Raw genomic sequence first — 19440 nt, 5'->3', positions numbered from 1 at the left:
CCCGCGCAGGCGCAGTGCGGGCAGCGCGGGGTCCTCGGGCACCGTGAGGGAGCGGGGCCGCCATGTTGGCCCCGGGGGCGGCGGGACGGGTGCTGAGCCGGGCCCTGAGCCTGAGCCATGGGCTGGTGAGCGCGGGGAGCCGGGGGTGGCGGGGACCGGGCCTGGGGGTGGGGACCGGGGGTGGGGACCGGGGGTGGGTATCGGGGATCGGTACCGGGGGTGGGTACCGGGGGTCGGGACCGGGGGTGGGTACCGGGGGCGGCGGGACGGGCTCTGAGCCGGCCCCACAACTCCCGGTATAGAACCCTACAGACCCTATAGACCCTCCGCCCTTCTCGGCCCCCTAAATCCCGTTCGAGTTCCCCTCAGGACCGGTAACCCCCCGTTAGAGCCCCCAGACCCCGTTAGAGCCCCCCCAGACCCCGTTAGAGCCCCCCAGACCCCGTTAGAGCCCCCAGACCCCCTTAGAGCCCCCCCAGACCCCGTTAGAGCCCCCAGACCCCGTTAGAGCCCCCCAGACCCCGTTAGAGCCCCCAGACCCCGTTAGAGCCCCCAGACCCCATTAGAGCCCCCCAGACCCCGTTAGAGCCCCCAGACCCCGTTAGAGCCCCCCAGACCCCGTTAGAGCCCCCCCAGACCCCGTTAGAGCCCCCAGACCCCGTTAGAGCCCCCAGACCCCGTTAGAGCCCCCCGACCCCGTTAGAGCCCCCAGACCCCGTTAGAGCCCCCAGACCCCGTTAGAGCCCCCAGACCCCGTTAGAGCCCCCAGACCCCGTTAGAGCCCCCCGACCCCGTTAGAGCCCCCAGACCCCGTTAGAGCCCCCAGACCCCGTTAGAGCCCCCAGACCCCGTTAGAGCCCCCCGACCCCGTTAGAGCCCCCAGACCCCGTTAGAGCCCCCAGACCCCGTTAGAGCCCCCCCAGACGCCGTTAGAGCCCCCAGACCCCGTTAGAGCCCCCAGACCCCATTAGAGCCCCCAGACCCCGTTAGAGCCCCCCCAGACCCCGTTAGAGCCCCCAGACCCCGTTAGAGCCCCCCCAGACCCCATAACCCCATTCGGGTCCCCCATAACCCCGTGGGGTCTGGGGACTGTCGTGGGGTCTGTGGGGTCTGGGGGGTGTGTTGGGGTTGTTATGGGGTCTGAGACAGAACGGTGAGGGTTTGTAGGGTCGGGGGGCTATAACGGGGGGGGTTCTATGGGGCAGTTCTGGGCTCTGTGGGGCGGTTCTGGGTTCTATGGGGCAGTTCTGGGCTCTGTGGGGCAGTTCTGGGCTCTGTGGGGCAGTTTTGGGTTCTGTGGGGCAGTTCTGGGCTCTATGGGGCAGTTCTGGGCTCTGTGGGGCAGTTCTGGGCTCTGTGGGGCGGTTCTGGGTTCTATGGGGCAGTTCTGGGCTCTGTGGGGCAGTTCTGGGCTCTATGGGGCAGTGCTGGGCTCTGTGGGGCAGTTCTGGGCTCTGTGGGGCAGTTCTGGGCTCTGTGGGGCAGTTCTGGGCTCTATGGGGCAGTTCTGGGCTCTGTGGGGCAGTTCTGGGCTCTGTGGGGCGGTTCTGGGTTCTATGGGGCAGTTCTGGGCTCTGTGGGGCAGTTCTGGGCTCTGTGGGGCAGTTCTGGGCTCTGTGGGGCAGTTCTGGGTTCTATGGGGCAGTTCTGGGCTCTGTGGGGCAGTTCTGGGCTCTGTGGGGCAGTTCTGGGGTCTGTGGGGCAGTTTTGGGTTCTATGGGGCAGTTCTGGGCTCTGTGGGGCAGTTCTGGGCTCTGTGGGGCAGTTCTGGGGTCTGTGGGGCAGTTTTGGGTTCTATGGGGCAGTTCTGGGCTCTGTGGGGCAGTTCTGGGTTCTATGGGGCAGTTCTGGGCTCTGTGGGGTCCCAGGGGCCGCAGGGCTCGGCACCACCTCGCCGCCCTGAACTGCCCCGTACCCCCGGCCCCGTTCCCATCGGGAACATTCCGGAACATTCCCCGGCCCTGTTCCCATCGGGAACATTCCGGAACATTCCCCGGCCCCGTTCCCATCGGGAACATTCCGGAACATTCCCCGGCCCCGTTCCCATCGGGAACATTCCGGAACATTCCCCGGCCCCGTTCCCATCGGGAACATTCCCCGGCCCCGTTCCCGTTGGCATCACCGCCGTCCGTCCCCGTCCCCCCCGGGCTCGGTGGGGATGGAGCGGGTGTGTCCACCGCCATTGGGAATGGGGAACCTTCTAGAACATTCCCGTCCCTTCCCGACCGTCCCTGTCCCGTCCAGGCCTCGGCGGTGGTGCAGCGGGTGTGGGCCGTGCCCCTGGGCCGGGCCGGCGCCGCGCCCCGGCTGCACCCGCGGCGTCACCGCGTGTTCCGCCTGCTGCGGGACGGCAAACACGCGCCCCGCGGGGACATGGAGCTGCTGCTGACGCGGGCCGTGCAGGGTGAGCGGGAACGCCGGGGATACCGGGGACGCCGGGGACACTGGGAATATCGGGAACACTGGGAACACCGGGGATACCGGGAATACTGGGGACACTGGGAACACCGGGGACACCAGGAACACTGGGAACACCGGGGATACCGGGAATACTGGGAATACTGGGGACACCAGGGACACCGGGAATACCGGGGACACCGGGGACACCGGGGACACCGGGGACACCAGGGACACCAGGAATACCGGGGACACCGGGAATACCGGGGACACTGGGGACGCCAGGAATACCGGGGACACCGGGAACACCGGGGACACCAGGGACACCGGGGACACCAGGGACACCGGGAACACCGGGGACACCAGGAATGCTGGGAATACCGGGAGTACTGGGGACACCGGGAACACAGGGAATGCTGGGAATACCGGGAACACTGAGAATACCGGGAATGTCAGGAACACCGGGAATGCTGGGGACACTGGGGACACCAGGAATACTGGGAACACCGGGAATACCGGGGACACTGGGGGCACCGGGGACACTGGGAATGCTGGGAACACTGGGAACACCGGGAATATTGGGAACACCGGGAATACCGGGAATATCAGGAATACTGGGAATTCTGCATTTCCCGGGAATTCTGCATTCCCAACGTTTCCTGGCAATCCCCCCACCCCCAGCCCTTTCCCAGCCGTGCAGGGTGCGTGCAAGGGGAGCCCGGGAATTCTGCCTTCCCGCCCATGCCCGGGAATTCTGCCTTCCCAGCCGTTCCCAGGAATTCTGCCTTCCCACCCATTTCTGGGAATTCTGCCTTCCCAGCCCTTTCCTGGCCATGCAGGGTGAGCCATTCCCAGGAATTCCCACAAATTCCCGCATTCCCAGCCCTTTCCCAGGAATTCTGGCATTCCCAGGCTGTGCGGGGTGAGCCATTCCCAGGGAATCCCAGGAATTCCCACATTCCCAGCCCTTTCCTGGCCATTCCCATCCCGTTTTGTCCCAATTTTCCCTCATCCCTACAGGAAAAGAGCAGAATTCCCAGATTGTCCCGTTCCCATTTTTTCTTATTCCAGACTTTCCCCTGGCTCGGGGATCCATCTCATTCCTGGGATGATTTTGGGTCCCAAATCCAGGGAAATTCTCTTCCCACACCCCCACTCAACCCATTCCTTCCCATTTTTCCCGTTTTTTCCCCATTTTTTCCCCATTTTTTTCCCCATTTTTTCCCCATTTTTTCCTTTTTCCACACAAAATTCCTCCCATTCCCAAAAATCCCGAGGCAGCAGCTCCTCCTCCCTCGCTCCGAGATCCCAGAGCCCCCAAACCCAACAATTTCATTAAATTCCTGGTAAATTAATGGAATTTGTGTGAAATTTCCTGGAATTTCTGGTTAATTTCCTGGATTTTCAGCTGAATTTCATGGAATTCCTGTTAAATTAATGGAATTAATGGAATTTCAGTTTAATTAAATAAAATTTCTCTTTAATTTCCTGGAATTTTGGTTGAATTTCCTGGAATTCCTGTTTAATTTCATGGGATTTATATTTAGTTTCATGGAATTCCTGTTAAATTCATGGAATTTCTATTAAATTTCTTGGGATTTCAGTTAAATTTCTTGGAATTCCTGTTTAATTTCACGGAATTCCTGTTAAATTAACAGGATTTCTATTAAATGACGTGGAATTTTGGTTTAGTTTCATGGGAATTCTGTTAAATTCATGGAATTTTATTAAACTTCACAGAATTCCCGTTTGATTTCCGGGAAATTTTATTTAATTTCATGGAATTCCTGTTAAATTTCACGGGATTTCTCTTTAATTTCCTGGAATGTCCATTTAATTTCCCGGGATTTCTGTTTAATTTACTGGAATTTCCGTTTAATTTCTGGGAAATTTTATTTAATTTCATGGAATTTCCGTGTAATTTCACGGGATTTCTGTTTAATTTCCTAGAATTTCTGTGTAATTTCGTGGGATTTCTGTTTGATTTCCTGGACTTTCCGTTTAATTTCTGGGAAATTTTATTTAATTCCCTGGAATTTCCGTGTAATTTCACGGGATTTCCGTTTGATTCCTTGGAATTTCCGTGTAATTTCACGGGATTTCTGTGTCATTCCGTGGAATTTCCGTGTAATTTCACGGAATTTCTATTTAATTTCCTGGAATTTTTGTTTCATTTCACGGGATTTCAGTTAAATTCCCTGGAATTTCCGTGTAATTTCACGGGATTTCCGTCGGGTTCCCTGGAATTTCCGTTGGATTTCCTGGCGTCCCTGTCCAATCCCTGGTTTTTCCCGGCAGACCTGGGCGCCCGAGGGGACGTGGTGAGTGTGAGCAAGCGAGTGGGCTGGAACAAGCTGCTGCCGCAGGGGCTGGCCGTGTACCCCAGCCCCGGGAACGTCCGGGAATTCCGGCGGGAGAGCCGGGTCAGTGCCGGCCGGCAGCCCGAGGCTGCGGGAAACGCGGGGAAAACGGCCGCGGGCGGGGATGGATCGGGGATGGATCGGGGATGGATCGGGGATCGGTCGGGGATCGGTCGGGGATGGATCGGGGATGGATCGGGGATCGGTCGGGGATCGGTCGGGGATGGATCGGGGATCGGTCGGGGATGGATCGGGGATGGATCGGGGATCGGTCGGGGATCGGTCGGGGATGGATCGGGGATCGGTCGGGGATCGGTCGGGGATCGGTCGGGGATGGATCGGGGATCGGTCGGGGATGGATCGGGGATGGATCGGGGATCGGTCGGGGATGGATCGGGGATCGGTCAGGGATGGATCGGGGATGGATCGGGGATCGGTCGGGGATCGGTCGGGGATCGGTCGGGGATGGATCGGGGATCGGTCGGGGATCGGTCGGGGATGGATCGGGGATCGGTCAGGGATGGATCGGGGATGGATCGGGGATCGGTCGGGGATGGATCGGGGATGGATTGGGGATGGATCGGGGATCGGTCGGGGATGGATCGGGGATCGGTCAGGGATGGATCGGGGATGGATTGGGGATCGGTCGGGGATGGATCGGGGATCGGTCGGGGATGGATCGGGGATCGGTCAGGGATGGATCGGGGATGGATCGGGGATTGATGGGGGATGGGTCAGGGATTGGGGGATTGATCAGGGATTGATCAGGGATTGATCAGGGATTGGTCAGGGATTGGTCAGGGATTGGGGATCGATCAGGGATTGGGGATTGATCAGGGATTGGGAATCGATCAGGGATTGGGGATCGATCAGGGATTGATCAGGGATCGGGGATCGATCAGGGATTGATCGGGGATCGATCAGGGATCGGGGATTGGTCAGGGATTGGGGATCGATCAGGGATTGGGATTTAATCAGGGATTGGGGTTTGATCGGGATTTGGGGTTGGATCCATCAGGATTTGGGGGTTGAGGCTCTCTGGGATCAGCCCCTGCAGCTTTTGGGGGATTTTTGGGAATCCCGGGGGAGCCTTGAGCCGAAACCATCCCTCGGGGGAGCAGGGAAGGGTTTGGGCTTGGCCAGGCCAAAACTCCTTCCTCCTTCCTCCTCCTCCTCCCCCATCCCTGCTGCCTTCCCCTTTATCCTCCTCCAGCCCCGTTTCTCCCACTTTTCCTCCGTCCCTTTTCCTGCAGTTCTCTTCCTCAATCCCCAGTTTCCCCCTTTATCTTTTTAAATCCCACTTCTCCCACCTTTTCCCTCCTCCATCCCAATTTTCCCCATTTTCCCTCCTCAATCCCATTTTTCCCCCATTTTCCCTCCTCAATCCCATTTTTCCCCCATTTTCCCTCCTCAATCCCATTTTCCCCCCATTTTCCCTCCTCAATCCCATTTTTTCCCTCCTCAATCCCATTTTTCCCCTCCTCAATCCCATTTTTTCCCTCCTCAGTCCCATTTTTTTTCCCCATTTTCTCTCCTCAATCCCATTTTTCCCGTTTTCCCTCCTCAATCCCATTTTTTCCCCCATTTTCCCTCCTCAATCCCATTTTTCCCCCATCTTCCCTCCTCAATCCCATTTTTCCCCGTTTTCCCTCCTCAATCCCATTTTTTCCCTCCTCAATCCCATTTTTTTCCATGTTTTCCCTCCTCAATCCCATTTTTTCCCTCCTCAATCCCATTTTTCCCGTTTTCCCAGCTGGCTCAGCAGGGGCAGGGGAAGCTGGAGGAGCCCCAAACCCAGAGCGGGCAGAAGGTGAGTGGGGACCCCAAATCCCGAACCCCCAAACCCCAGAAATTCCCCCAAATCCTGGGAATTCACCCAAATCCCAAAAATCCCAAACCCCCAAAATCCCAGGAATTCTCCCAAACCCCGGAAATTCCCCCAAATCCTGGGATTTTTTTCCCCCCATTCCTGAGAATTCCCCCAAATCCCAGAATTCCCATTTTCCCAGACCCTGGAGTTGCCCCAAATCCCAGGAACCCCCCCCAGATCCTGGGAATTCTTCCCCCAAACCCCAAGAATTCCACCCCAAACCCCTGGAATTCCCATTTTCCCAGACCCTGGAATTCCCCCAAACCCCAGAAATTCCCCCCCCCCCCCCAATCCTGGGAATTCGCCCCCAAATCCAGGAATTTCCCTCAAATCCTGAACCCCCCAAATCGCAGAAATCGCCCCAAATCCCCGAATTCCCGTTTTCCCAGACCCTGGAGTTCCCCCAAATCCCCGAATTCCCGTTTTCCCAGACCCCCAAATCCCCGAATTCCCGTTTTCCCAGACTCTGGAGTTCCCCCAAATCCCCGAATTCCCGTTTTCCCAGACCCCCAAATCCCCGAATTCCCGTTTTCCCAGACCCCCAAATCCCCGAATTCCCGTTTTCCCAGACCCTGGAGTTCCCCCAAATCCCCGAATTCCCGTTTTCCCAGACCCCCAAATCCCCGAATTCCCGTTTTCCCAGACCCTGGAGTTCCCCCAAATCCCCGAATTCCCGTTTTCCCAGACCCTGGAGTTCCTGCGGCGCTGCCGGCTCGAGGTGGGGATGAAGAACAACGTTCCCTGGGAGCTGAGCCCCGACATCGTGGCGCGGCACTTCCTCAAGAACGTGAGAGGGATTCTGGGATTGCGGGATTGCGGGATTCCCAGAGCCAGGCCACGGCCAAATTCCAGGATTTGGGGTCATTCCCAGTCTTTGGGGTGCAGTCCCAGTTTTTAGGGTGCATTCCCAGTCTTTGGGGTGCAATCCCAGTTTTTAGGGCGCATTCCCAGTCTTTGGGGTGCATTCCCAGTTTTCGGGGTGCATTCCCAGTTTTCAGGGCACATTCCCAGTTTTCGGGGTGCATTCCCAGTTTTTAGGGCACATTCCCAGTTTTTAGGGCACATTCCCAGTCTTTAGGGCACATTCCCAGTTTTCGGGGCGCATTCCCAGTTTTCGGGGCACATTCCCAGTTTTTGGGGTGCATTCCCAGTTTTCGGGGCACATTCCCAGTTTTTAGGGCACATTCCCAGTTTTCGGGGTGCATTCCCAGTTTTTAGGGCACATTCCCAGTTTTCGGGGTGCATTCCCAGTCTTTGGGGTGCATTCCCAGTTTTCGGGGCACATTCCCAGTTTTCGGGGTGCAGTCCCAGTCTTTGGGGTGCATTCCCAGTTTTTGGGGTGCATTCCCCGTTTTTGGGGTGCATTCCCAGTCTTTGGGGTGCATTCCCGGTTTTTAGGGCACATTCCCAGTTTTCGGGGTGCATTCCCAGTCTTTGGTGTGCATTCCCAGTTTTTGGGGTGCATTCCCAGTTTTCGGGGCACATTCCCAGTTTTCGGGGTGCATTCCCAGTCTTTGGTGTGCATTCCCCGTTTTTGGGGTGCATTCCCAGTTTTTGGGGTGCATTCCCAGTTTTCGGGGCACGTTCCCAGTTTTTGGGGTGCATTCCCCGTTTTTGGGGTGCATTCCCAGTCTTTGGGGTGCATTCCCAGTCTTTGGGGTGCATTCCCAGTTTTTAGGGCACATTCCCAGTTTTTGGGGTGCAATCCCAGTTTTTAGGGCGCATTCCCAGTTTTTAGGGCACATTCCCAGTTTTTAGGGCACATTCCCAGTTTTTGGGGTGCATTCCCAGTTTTCGGGGTGCATTCCCAGTTTTCGGGGCGCATTCCCAGTCTTTAGGGCACATTCCCAGTCTTCGGGGCGCATTCCCAGTTTTTAGGGCACATTCCCAGTTTTCGGGGCGCATTCCCAGTCTTTGGGGTGCATTCCCAGTTTTCGGGGTGCATTCCCAGTTTTCGGGGCGCATTCCCAGTCTTTAGGGCACATTCCCAGTTTTCGGGGCGCATTCCCAGTCTTCGGGGCACATTCCCAGTTTTCGGGGTGCATTCCCAGTTTTCGGGGCGCATTCCCAGTTTTTAGGGCACATTCCCAGTTTTCAGGGCGCATTCCCAGTTTTTAGGGCACATTCCCAGTTTTCGGGGCGCATTCCCAGTTTTTAGGGCACATTCCCAGTTTTCGGGGCGCATTCCCAGTTTTCGGGGTGCATTCCCAGTTTTCGGGGCACATTCCCAGTTTTCGGGGCGCATTCCCAGTTTTCGGGGCACATTCCCAGTTTTCGGGGCGCATTCCCAGTTTTCGGGGCACATTCCCAGTTTTCGGGGTGCATTCCCAGTCTTTGGGGCGCATTCCCAGTTTTTAGGGCACATTCCCAGTTTTCGGGGCGCATTCCCAGTCTTTGGGGTGCATTCCCAGTTTTCGGGGCGCATTCCCAGTCTTCGGGGCGCATTCCCAGTCTGGGGCCGTTGTGTCCCCCCAGCTCGGGGTCTTCGTGCCCCCCCACGCCCTGCGCCTGCCCCCGGAGCCCATCACCCGCTGGGGACGCTTCTGGTGTGACGTCACGGTGAGGGGACAGCCCTGCCCGCGCTTCCTCCCCCTTTCCCCATTTCCCCATTTCCCTTCCTCCTCCTTTCCCCCATTTCCTCCTCATTTCCCCCATTTCCTGCTGATTTCTCCCATTTCCCCGTTTCCCCATTCCCTTCCTCCCCATTTCCCCCATTTCTTCCCCGTTTCCCCTTCTCCTCTCCCACTTCCCCATCTCCCTCCAGCGGGGAGCGTTGGGGTCACCGAGGGGATTTGGGGTCACCCAGGGGATTTGGGGTGCTCTGGGGATCTTTTTGGGGTGGTTTTGGGGTCACTCAGGTGTGTTTGGGGGTGGTTTTGGGGTACCTCATGTGTTTTCTGGGTATTTTTGGGGTACCTCAGGTGTGTTTGGGGTGGTTTTGGGGTGATTTGGGTGTTTTGGGGGTGGTTTTGGGGTGACTTGGGTGTTTTGGGGGTGGTTTTGGGGTGACCCAGGTGTGTTTGGGGTCCCCAGGTGAACGGGCTGGACACAGTTCGGGTCCCCATGGATGTGGTGCCCTGGGGGTGTTTTTGGGGTTGTTTTGGGGTGTATTTTGGGGTGACCCAGGTGTGTTTGGGGTGGTTTGGGGGTGGTTTTGGGGTGACCCAGGTGTCTTTGGGGTGACCCAGGTGTCTTTGGGGTGTATTTTGGGGCGACCCAGGTGTCTTTGGGGTGGTTTTGGGGTGACCCAGGTGTGTTTGGGGTGATTTTGGGGTGACCCAGGTGTCTTTGGGGTGGTTTTGGGGTCACTCAGGTGTCTTTGGGGTCCCCAGGTGAACGGGCTGGACACAGTTCGGGTCCCCATGGATGTGGTTCAGTTCCTGCACCCCAAAACCAAACGGTTCCGGCACTGGCGGGAGCAGCAGCGGCGGCAGCTGGAGAGCAGCCGGGAGCGCCTGCTCTGAGCCCCCCACGGGCGTCTGGGGGTCCCCGGGGTGGATTTGGGGTCCCGGGATGGGTTTGGGGTCCCGGGATGGGTTTGGGGTCCCCAGAATGGATTTGGGGTCCCCGGGGTGGATTTGGGGTCCCGGGATGGATTTGGGGTCCCCGGGGTGGGTTTGGGGTCCCCAGAATGGATTTGGGGTCCCCGGGATGGATTTGGGGTCCCCAGGGTGGGTTTGGGGTCAGTTCCCCCTCTTTGGGACCCCCCCCTCACCTCTGTGTAAGTCCAGGACATCTCCGGGTTTCCAGAGCAGCATTTCGGGGTTCTCCGGAGCCCCCCCAAATCCTCCTGAGCCCCACTCTGGTCTAGGGGGGTCCCTGGGATAGATTTTGGGGTCCCCGGGATAGATTTTGGGGTCCCCGGGATGGATTTGGGGTCCCCAGGGTGGATTTGGGGTCGCCAGGGTGGGTTTGGGGTCCCCGGGATGGATTTGGGGTCGCCAGGGTGGGTTTGGGGTCCCCGGGATGGATTTTGGGGTCCCCGGGATGGATTTGGGGTCCCCAGGGTGGGTTTGGGGTCCCCGGGATGGATTTGGGGTCCCCGGGATGGATTTGGGGGTTTCCCCCCTCGGGACCCCCCCTGTCCTGTGAGGAATCCCCCCAGAAAAGCGCGATCAGGATTTGGGGGGATCCCAGGATTTTTTTGGGGGGGTCCCCAAAGCTTTGTGGGGTTTTGGGGTTTTGGGGGAGGTCTCGGAGTTGGGGGCTGCGGGATTTGGGGAGCAGAGGCCGATCCTGGCGGGTTCCCAGGCTGGAAAAAAAGGGAAAATTTGGGATTGGAATGCGGGTGTTCGGAGTCGGTTCTTGGGGGGGCGGGAGCTGAGGGAGCCCCGTGTCCCCAAAGCCACCCCCCGTGTCCCCAAAGTGTCACCTCGGGGTGTCCCCAAAGTCACCCCTCGTGTCCCCAAAGTGTCACCTCGGGGTGTCCCCAAAGCCACCCCCCGTGTCCCCAAAGCGTCACCTCGGGGTGTCCCCAAAGCGTCACCTCGGGGTGTCCCCAAAGCCACCCCCCGTGTCCCCCACTGGTGTGACCCCTCGGGGTGGCGATGTCACCTCGGCTGTCACCGGCTCGTTGCCATGACAACGGGGGGGGGGGGACCCCTGGGGACACGGGTGGGGACACCAAGACATGGAAGGAGGTGACACGGAGTGGGGGGACACCGCGACACTGAGGGGGGTGGCACCGAGACACGCAGGGGGGTGACACCGATGTGGGAAGGGGTGACACCGGCCTGGGGACACCGCGACACTGAGGGGGGTGGCACCGAGACACGCAGGGGGGTGACACCGATGTGGGAAGGGGTGACACCGGCCTGGGGACACCGCGACACTGAGGGGGGTGGCACCGAGACACGCAGGGGGGTGACACCGGCCGGGGACACCGGGGCAGTTGAGGGGGTGACACCGAGGGGGTGGCAGCGGCCTGGGGACACCGAGGGGGTGACACTCAGGGGGTGGCACCGGCCGGGGACACCGGGGCGTGGGAGGTGACACGGGAGGGGCGGGGCCGAGTTCAGCACCGGGGACAGCACCGGGAGGGAGGGGACAGTGACGGTGACGGTGACACGCCGGGGGGGGGGGGAGGGGACACGCGTGGGCGGACCCCGGACCCTCCCCTCCCCTCCCCACCGTGTCCCCTCCGCGCGTGCGCAGCCCCGGCCCGGCCGCGCGCACGGGAGCGCGCACACGGCCCCCGCCCCCAACCCCAAAACACCCCCCGAGCCCCCCCGGCGGGGCCGGTACCGGAGCCCGGGGCCGTTACCGGGGCCACCGCCCGGTTCCCGTCCCGCTGTTGTCGCCGGTGCCGGTTCCGGCGCCCCCTCCCCGCTCCGCGGTTCCCGGTTCCCGGTCCCGGTGTTCTCCCGGTGCCGGTGCCCGTTATCCGGTGCTCGGTTGCCGGTCCCCGGTTCCCAGAGCCCCGGTGCCAGGTCCCGCTGTTGTCGCCGCTGCCGGTGGCCGCCAGCCGGAGCCCCGCGCCCCACAGCCGGTGCCGGTGCCCGTTCTCCGGTGCCGGTGCCGCTCCCCGGTTCTCCGGTGCCGCTCCCCGGGCCCCGGTGCCGTCTCCGGTGCCGCTCCCCGGTGCCGCTCTGACATCAGCACCGGGCGGGGCGGGGCGGGGCGGCCCCAACCGGGGAAGGGCAAAAGCGTCTCCCGGTGCCGATCCCGATCCCGATCCCGGTGCCGGTAGCCGGTAGCCGGTAGCCGGTGCCGCCGCCCCAGCGGGCGGGGGTGGGGGGGCTCGGCCACCACCGGGGGCTCTCGGGGACCGCCATGGATCGAAGCGGGCGTTGAGCTCCCCGGTACCGGGGACCCTCCCCGAGGCCACCGGGGCGGTACCGGCGGGGCGGGCGCTCGCAGCATCCAGCGGGATTTCGGGGAGCGGCGCCCGGGAAACGGCCGGGACGCACCGGGAGCGCCGGGGAGCGCCGCCCCCCCGGGCAGAGCTGCCCCCGCCCCGCCGCGCCCCGTCCCCGGAGCCGAGCCGAGCCCCGGGGCCGCCTCGTCCTTTGTGTGCGCCGGGGCACCGGGCACCGCCGGGAGCACCGGGAGCCGAGGCCGGGCGGTGATAGCGGCGAGCGGGAGCGGCCCCGGGGCCCGGGGAGCCCCCGGCGGCCCCATGAAGGAGCCCGACGCCATCAAACTCTTCGTGGGGCAGATCCCGCGGCACCTGGAGGAGAAGGACCTGAAACCGATTTTTGAGCAGTTCGGCAAAATCTACGAGCTCACCGTCATCAAGGACAAGTACACCGGGATGCACAAAGGTACCGGGAACCGGGAACGGGAACCGGGAACGGCGGCGGGGATGGGGCAGGGGCAGCGGGCACGGCCCCGGGCAGCGGGGATGGGTGAGGGGCACGGGGCTGTGGGCACAGCGCCGGGATCAGCCCCGGTACCGGGATCGGCTCCGGGATGTGCCCCCCGGTACCGGGATCGGCCCCAGGTACCGGGATTGGCCCCGGGATGTGCCCCCCGGTACCGGGATCGGCCCCAGGTACCGGGATCGGCTCCGGGATGTGCCCCCCGGTACCGGGATCGGCCCCAGGTACCGGGATCGGCTCCGGGATGTGTCCCCCGGTACCGGGATCGGCCCCAGGTACCGGGATCGGCCCCGGGATGTGCCCCCCGGTACCGGGAATGGCCCCGGGATGTGGCCCCCGGTACCGGGAACGGCCCCAGGTACCGGGATCGGCCCCGGGATGTGCCCCCCGGTACCGGGAACGGCCCCAGATACCGGGATCAGCCCCAGGATACGGCCCCAGATACCGGGAATGACCCCAGTTACCAGGATCAGCCCCGGGATTCATCCCCTGGTACCGGGATCAGCCCTGGGATGTGGCCCCCGGCACCGGGGAATGACCACAGGATATGGCCCCCGGTACCACAAACAGCTCCTGGTACCGGGAACAGCCCCGGGATACGGCCCCCGGTACCGGGAACAGCCCCGGGATACGGCCCCCGGTACCGGGAACAGCCCCGGGATACGGCCCCCGGTACCGGGAACAGCCCCGGGATACGGCCCCCGGTACCGGGAACAGCCCCGGGATACGGCCCCCCGGTACCGGGAACAGCCCCGGGAGATGGCCCCCGGTACCGGGAGCGGCCTTGTGATATGGCTCCCGGTACTGGGAACAGCCCCGGGTACGGCCGCCGGTTCTGGGAATAGCCCCGGGATACAGCCCCCGGTACCGGGAACAGCCCCCGTGCCACGGCCTCCAGCACCAGGAACAGCTCCCGGTACCGGGAACAGCTCCCTGCATCGGGAATGGCCCTGACACAGCCCCTGGTACCGGGAACAGCCCTGGGATGGGCTCCCCGGGACTGGGAACAGCCACCAGCACCGGGAACAGCCCCCGGTAACCGGGAACAGCCCCACAAACAGCCCCAGGCACAACCGAGGGCCCCGGTTACCGGGAACAGCCCTCGGTAACCGGAACAGCCCCACAAACAGCCCCAGGTACAACCGAGGGCCCCGGTTACCGGGAACAGCCCCTGGTAACCGGAACAGCCCCCAGTAACTGGGAACAGCCCCACAAACAGCCCCAGGTACAACCCAGGGCCCCGGTTACCGGGAACAGCCCCTGGTAACCGGAACAGCCCCACAAACAGCCCCAGGTACAACCCAGGGCCCCGGTTACCGGGAACAGCCCCCGGTAACCAGGAACAGCCCCACAAACAGCCCCAGGTACAACCCAGGGCCCTGGTTACCGGGGGCTGTTCCCGGTAACCGGAACAACCCCGGTGTTGGGAACCACGCCACATCCAACCTCCGGTACCGGGAACAGCCCCACAGCCGGTACCGGGTACAACCGAGGGCACCGGGAACAGGGCCCAAAACAGCCCCCGGTACCGGGAACAGCCTCAGGAACAGCCGCAGGCCTTGAGCAACACCCACAGCTCAACCTACAGCCGCAGGCCCCGGGTACAGCCCCGGTTGTCAGGAACAGCCCCGGGTACAGCCGTGGGCACAGGAACAGCCACAGCCCAGCCTGGGCGCCCTGTGCTGGGGTACAGCTCCGGGTGTTGGGGCTGGCTGTGGGGTCGCGGGGAGGGCGGGGGGCTGTGTCAGGTGGTCTGGGGTGTTGGTGTCAGGTGTGGGGTGTTGTACCGGGCTGCCGTGTCCGGCCCTTGTGGGGTTGGGTGAGTGTGGGGTGCTGTCGCTGGGGTGTTGTTGTCGGGGTTTCGTTGTAGGGGTGTTGTTGTGGTGATTTTGGGACGATGGTGGCGGTGTGTTCGGGTGTTGTTGTCGTCGTTGGGGTGTTGCGGGGATGGTGGTTTGGGGGGGCGGGTTTTTTTGGGATGTTGTTGGGTGTTGGGATGTTTTGGGGATGGTGGTGTTGGGGCTGTTGTTGGGGGTGGTTTTTTGGGGTGTTTCGGGCTGTTGTGTCAGGCTGTTGTGCCAGGCGGCTGCCGGGTGTAGTTCCGGGGTGCCAGGCGGGTGTTGGGTGTCACGTGGGTGCCCCTGCAGGTGACACCCGGCCCTGGGGGTTTGGGGGTGTTGTTTTGGGGTGTCAGGTGGGTGTTGGGGTGTCACGTGGCCAACCTGTGGGTCCCCATGAGGGTGACACCGGCTCTGGGGGTCCCTGGGGGTGTTTGGGTGTTGTTTTGGGGGTGTCCAGGTGTTGTTTGGGGTGTCCAGGTGTCCCTGGGGGTGTCTGGGTGTTGGTTTGGAGTGTCTGGGTGTTGTTTGGGGTACTGGGGTGTCATTTGGGGTCTCCAGGTGTCGTTTGGGGTGTCCAGGTGTCGTTTGGGGTGTCTGGGTGTTGTCTGAGGTGTCCGGGTGTTGTCTGGGGTGTCCAGGTGTCATTTGTGGTGTCTGGGTGTTGTTGGTGGGGTGTCCGGTGTTGTCTGGGGTGTCTGGGGTGTCATTTGGGGTGTCCGGGTGTCGTTTGGGGTTTCCGGGTGTTGTCTGGGGTGTCCGGGTGTCATTTGGGGTGTCCGGGTGTCGTTTGGGGTGTCCGGGTGTTGTCTGGGGTGCGGTGTCTGTCGTTGGCTGTCACGTGCTCACCCCCCGTGTCCCTGGGGGGTGACACCGGCTCTGGGGGTCCCTGGGGGTGTCCCAGCCGGGGGTGACAGTGACAGGACCCCCACACCGAGGGTGTCCCCAGGGCAGGGACCCCAACCCCTGACCCTGTCCCCGACACCCGGGGGGGTCCCTGAGCCCCCCAAACCCCCGGCACCGACTGTGCCCATGACGGGCACCGGGACTGGGGGGTCTCCAGGGGTCTGGGGGTCTCTGTGGGGGCTCTGTGGGGTCGGGGGGCTGTTTGGGGTCTGGGGTCTCTGTGGGGTCTGGGGTCTCTGTGGGGCTGGGGGGCTGTGGGCAGCTCGGGGTCTCTGGGGGGATTGGGAGTTTTGGGGGAGGTCTGGGGTCCGTAGGGGGCAGTTGGGTGCTGTGAGGAGGGTCGGGGGTCTCTGTGGGCCGTTTGGGGGGGATTTGGGGTCTGGGGGGGGCATTTGGGGTCTCTGGGGCCATTCGGGGTCTCTGGGTGTTCTTGGGGGGAGGGGTTCCGGCTACTTTTGGGGCGCTGTGGCCGCTCCAGACCCTCTGTGTCACCTCCGGGAGGGGTCAGGACCCCCCTACGCCCCCCCGACCCCCGTTTTTTTCCTCCCCCCAGGATGCGCCTTCCTGACCTACTGCGCCCGCGAGTCGGCCCTGAAGGCGCAGAGCGCCCTGCACGAGCAGAAAACCCTCCCGGGGGTGAGTGGGGGGCGCGGGGGACCCCCCCTCCCCCCACCCGGTGACACCCCAAAATCAGCCCAACAGCCCCAAAAATCGCCATTGAATCCCCCCCCCCAAAATCATCCTTAAATCCCCCCAAAATCATCCTTAAATCCCCCCAAAAAATCACCCTGAACCCCCCCAAAATCACCCGGACCCCCCCCCCAAATCATCCTTAAATCCCCCCCAAATTACTCTGAACCCCCCAAAATCACACGGAACCCCCCAAAATCAGCCGAACCCCCCCCAAATCACCCGGAAATTCCCCAAAAATCACCCTGAACCCCCCCCCCCTCCCAAATCACCCCCACCCCCCATTTTAGCGCCCCCCGGACCCCCCTGTGGAGGGAGGGGGGGGGGAGGGGATTTTTTTGGGAGTGTGGGGAGAACTGGGGGGCGCCCCCGAACATCTGCGGGGTGTTTAATTAGCGCCGCTAATGAGGGCCCGGCGCTAATGAGGCGCTGCGGGGCGGGCACGGACACAACAAAGCGCGGGATGGGCGGGGGGGGGGGCAGGCGCCCCCCACCCCCAATTAATTATTTTTGGGGGGGGTGGGTGGGGGTCCCACCTGGTCCCCCCGCCCTGATGTTTTTTTTTGGGGGGGTTTGAGGTTTCCTGGGGAGGGTTTGGGGGTGAGGATTGGGGGAGGGGGGCGGTTTGGGGGGTCCCCGGGGTGGGGGAGGGGGGGGGGGGTCTCAATGCGCGCCCCCCCCCCCGCGGGCTCCGCGCGTGTCCCGCCGGGCCCGGGCGGGATTTGGCTCGGCCGGGATAATCCCGGGATTTGGGGCCGCCAATCCCGGGGGGATTTTGGGCCGGGGGGGGGGGGGGATGGATGAGGTTTGGGGTGGGGGGGGGGGGGTGGGGGGGATTAGGGCCGGCCCCGCCCCTGCAGCTGCCCCCGCGATTTGGGGAGGGGGCCCCCCCCGGGCTGCGCTGACCCCCGGGGGGGGTCCCGGTGTGGGGGTGGTTTTTTGGGGAGGGGGCGGGTTGTGATTTTTTAGGGGGATTTGTCCGCCCCTCTTTGTGCCCCCCCTCCCCCCCCGGGGGCGGCCGGGGCTGATCTCGGGGGGGGGGGGGGAGGGGATTATGGGGGGGATTAACCCCCCCGCCCCCAGCCCGGGGGGGGGCTCTTCCAGCGCCATCTGGGCCCTGGTTTGTTTGGGGGGGGGGGAGGGGGGGGGGGCGCCACCTTCGCTTTCGGCGGCGAAAGGAGCGGCCCGGGGTCAGCCGGGGATGGGCCCGCCCCCCCCCGCCCCCCAGCCCCCCAAATCGCCCCCAAATCCCGCCGGGATGGGGCGCAGCGCCCCCCCCCAAACCGCCCGAGCGACGGGGGGGGAGGGGAGGGGTCACCCCAGGCCTGGGGGGGGGGTTCCCTTCCCTCCCCCCCTCCCCAAATCTCCATCCCCCCCCGCCCCTCCCCATCCCCATCCCCATCCCCGTCATTGTTTATCGCCAGCGCTGATGACGTCAGCGGCGTTGCCGGGCAACCGCGATGGGTAAATTGGGGCTGAGTGGGCGGTTGCCATGGAGCGGAGCCGGCCGTTGCCATGGCAACCGCGCATCTGCGCCCTCCCCCCTCCCCTCCCCCCCCTCCCCGTTCCTCGGGGGGTTCCGGGGTTTTTTTTTTGGGGGGGGGAGGTGGGATCGTCCCCCCCCCCTCCCCAATTAGCGCGGGGTGGGGGGAGGGGCGCTAATTAACGCGGCCCCCCTCCCCTCCCCCCCCGCCCAGGGCAGCGTTGCCGGGTAACGGGATGCGGGCCCGGCGTTGCCATGGCGACCGCAGCATCTTTTTTTGGGGGGGGGGGTCTGAGGGAGTGGGGGAAGGGCTGGGTGGCCCGGGGGGGGCTCGGGGGGGTCTCGGTGTCCCCAAGTCCCCCCCCCTCCCCCCCCCACATTGTGTGTCCCCTCCCCCCAGATGAACCGGCCCATCCAGGTGAAGCCGGCGGACAGTGAGAGCCGAGGAGGTACCGCCCCCAAAAAACCCCCAAACCGCCCCAAAAAAACCCCAAAACCGCCCCCAAAACCCCAAAAACGCCCCCCAAAAACCCAAAACCGCCCCCAAAACACCCCAAAACCACCCCAAAAAAACCCAAAACCGCCCCCAAAACCCCAAAAACGCCCCAAAAACCCCAAAACCGCCCCAAAAAAACCCCAAACCGCCCCCAAAAACCCCCAAAATGCCCCAAAAAACCCCAAATCCGCCCCCAAAAAAAACCATAACCGCCCCCCCAAAACCCCAAACTGCCCCAAAAAACCCCCAAAACGCCCCAAAAAAACCCAAAACTGCCCCCCAAAAAAACCCCAACCCCCCCAAAAACCCCAAAACTGCCCCCCAAAACCCCAAAACCGCCCCAAAAATCCCCAAAATCTCCCCAAATCACCCCAGAAAAAACCCAAAAAATCCCCAAATCACCCCAAATTTCCACAAATCCTCCCCAAATCACCCCAAATCCCCCCAAATCCCCCCCAAAGCCCCCCCCAACACCTCCTGCCCCCCAGACTCCCCCCACACCGCCCTGTCCCCAAACCCCGCTGTCCCCAAATTACCCCGAGGCCACCCCTCAGCGTGAGGCCACCCCGTGCTGTCCCCACGCCCAGGGTGGCTGTCCCAAGGGTGGGGTGTCCCTCCGTGTCCCCATTGCCAGGAATTGTCCCCGAGTTCCCATTCCCAGGGTTCCCAGCCTGTCCCAGTGTCCCCATCCCAGTGTCCCCATCCTTGTCCCCATCTGTGTCCGCATCCGTGTCCGCATCCCAGTGTCCCCATCCCAGCGTCCCCATCCCAATGTCCCCACCCATGTCCCCATCCCAGTGTCCCCATCCCAATGTCCCCATCCCAGTGTCCCCATCCCAGCGTCCCCATCCCAGTGTCCCCACCTGTGTCCCCATCCCAGCGTCCCCAGCCCAGCCCATCCTCCCTGGAGTGTCACACCCCTGTGCGTGGCAGTGTCCCTGTGCAGGTGTCCCAGTGTCACCCATGGTGTCCACATGATGATGTCCCAGTGCCACCCCCAGTGTCCCCATGCCGGTGTCCCCATCCTGGTGTCCTGGTGCCACCCATGCTGTCCCTGTGCTGGTGTCCCTGTGCCACCCG

General features: G+C 62.8%; 2 protein-coding genes across 7 annotated transcripts; both read left to right on the top strand.

Moving 5' to 3' along the window:
* The first annotated feature begins 29 nt into the window (after window positions 1-29).
* Window positions 30-10097, top strand: MRPL9 (mitochondrial ribosomal protein L9). 6 transcript variants are annotated; one of them, XM_066209299.1, is made up of 8 exons: window positions 30-125; window positions 2245-2404; window positions 3079-3237; window positions 4696-4820; window positions 6511-6567; window positions 7313-7414; window positions 9103-9186; window positions 9960-10097. In XM_066209299.1, the coding sequence occupies exons 1-8, from the start codon at window positions 63-65 to the stop codon at window positions 10089-10091; spliced, it is 882 nt and encodes a 293-aa protein (XP_066065396.1). In that variant the 5' UTR covers window positions 30-62; the 3' UTR covers window positions 10092-10097. The 6 variants fall into 6 exon arrangements, with proteins under 6 accessions (XP_066065396.1, XP_066065399.1, XP_066065395.1 ...); XM_066209302.1 differs by having other exon boundaries at window positions 3090-3237; window positions 9960-10050; XM_066209298.1 differs by lacking the exon at window positions 9960-10097 and adding an exon at window positions 9661-9908.
* A 2467-nt stretch (window positions 10098-12564) lies between these two features.
* LOC136305964 (CUGBP Elav-like family member 3) lies at window positions 12565-18313 on the top strand (the record flags this gene model as incomplete). Its single annotated transcript, XM_066209305.1, has 3 exons — window positions 12565-12890; window positions 16245-16327; window positions 18265-18313. Coding segments are annotated over exons 1-3 (277 nt in total), but the record flags the coding sequence as incomplete, so codon positions are not given.
* Window positions 18314-19440: the final 1127 nt, after the last annotated feature.

This window comes from Chamaea fasciata, unplaced genomic scaffold (genome assembly GCF_029207755.1).
Source record: "Chamaea fasciata isolate MVZ Bird 193981 ecotype frontalis unplaced genomic scaffold, bChaFas1.0.hap1 SCAF_848, whole genome shotgun sequence".
Lineage (NCBI taxonomy): Eukaryota > Metazoa > Chordata > Aves > Passeriformes > Sylviidae > Chamaea > Chamaea fasciata.
The sequence above is the reverse complement of the archived record's forward strand: the minus strand, read 5'-3'. Positions and strand labels throughout refer to the sequence as shown.

Coding starts and splice junctions, on each gene's coding strand:
- MRPL9 (XM_066209298.1), top strand. CDS start 63: ATGTTGGCCCCGGGGGCGGCGGGACGGGTGCTGAGCCGGGCCCTGAGC. Junction 7,415..9,102: donor CGCGGCACTTCCTCAAGAAC/GTGAGAGGGATT, acceptor GTGTCCCCCCAG/CTCGGGGTCTTCGTGCCCCC. Junction 9,187..9,660: donor GCTTCTGGTGTGACGTCACG/GTGAGGGGACAG, acceptor TGGGGTCCCCAG/GTGAACGGGCTGGACACAGT.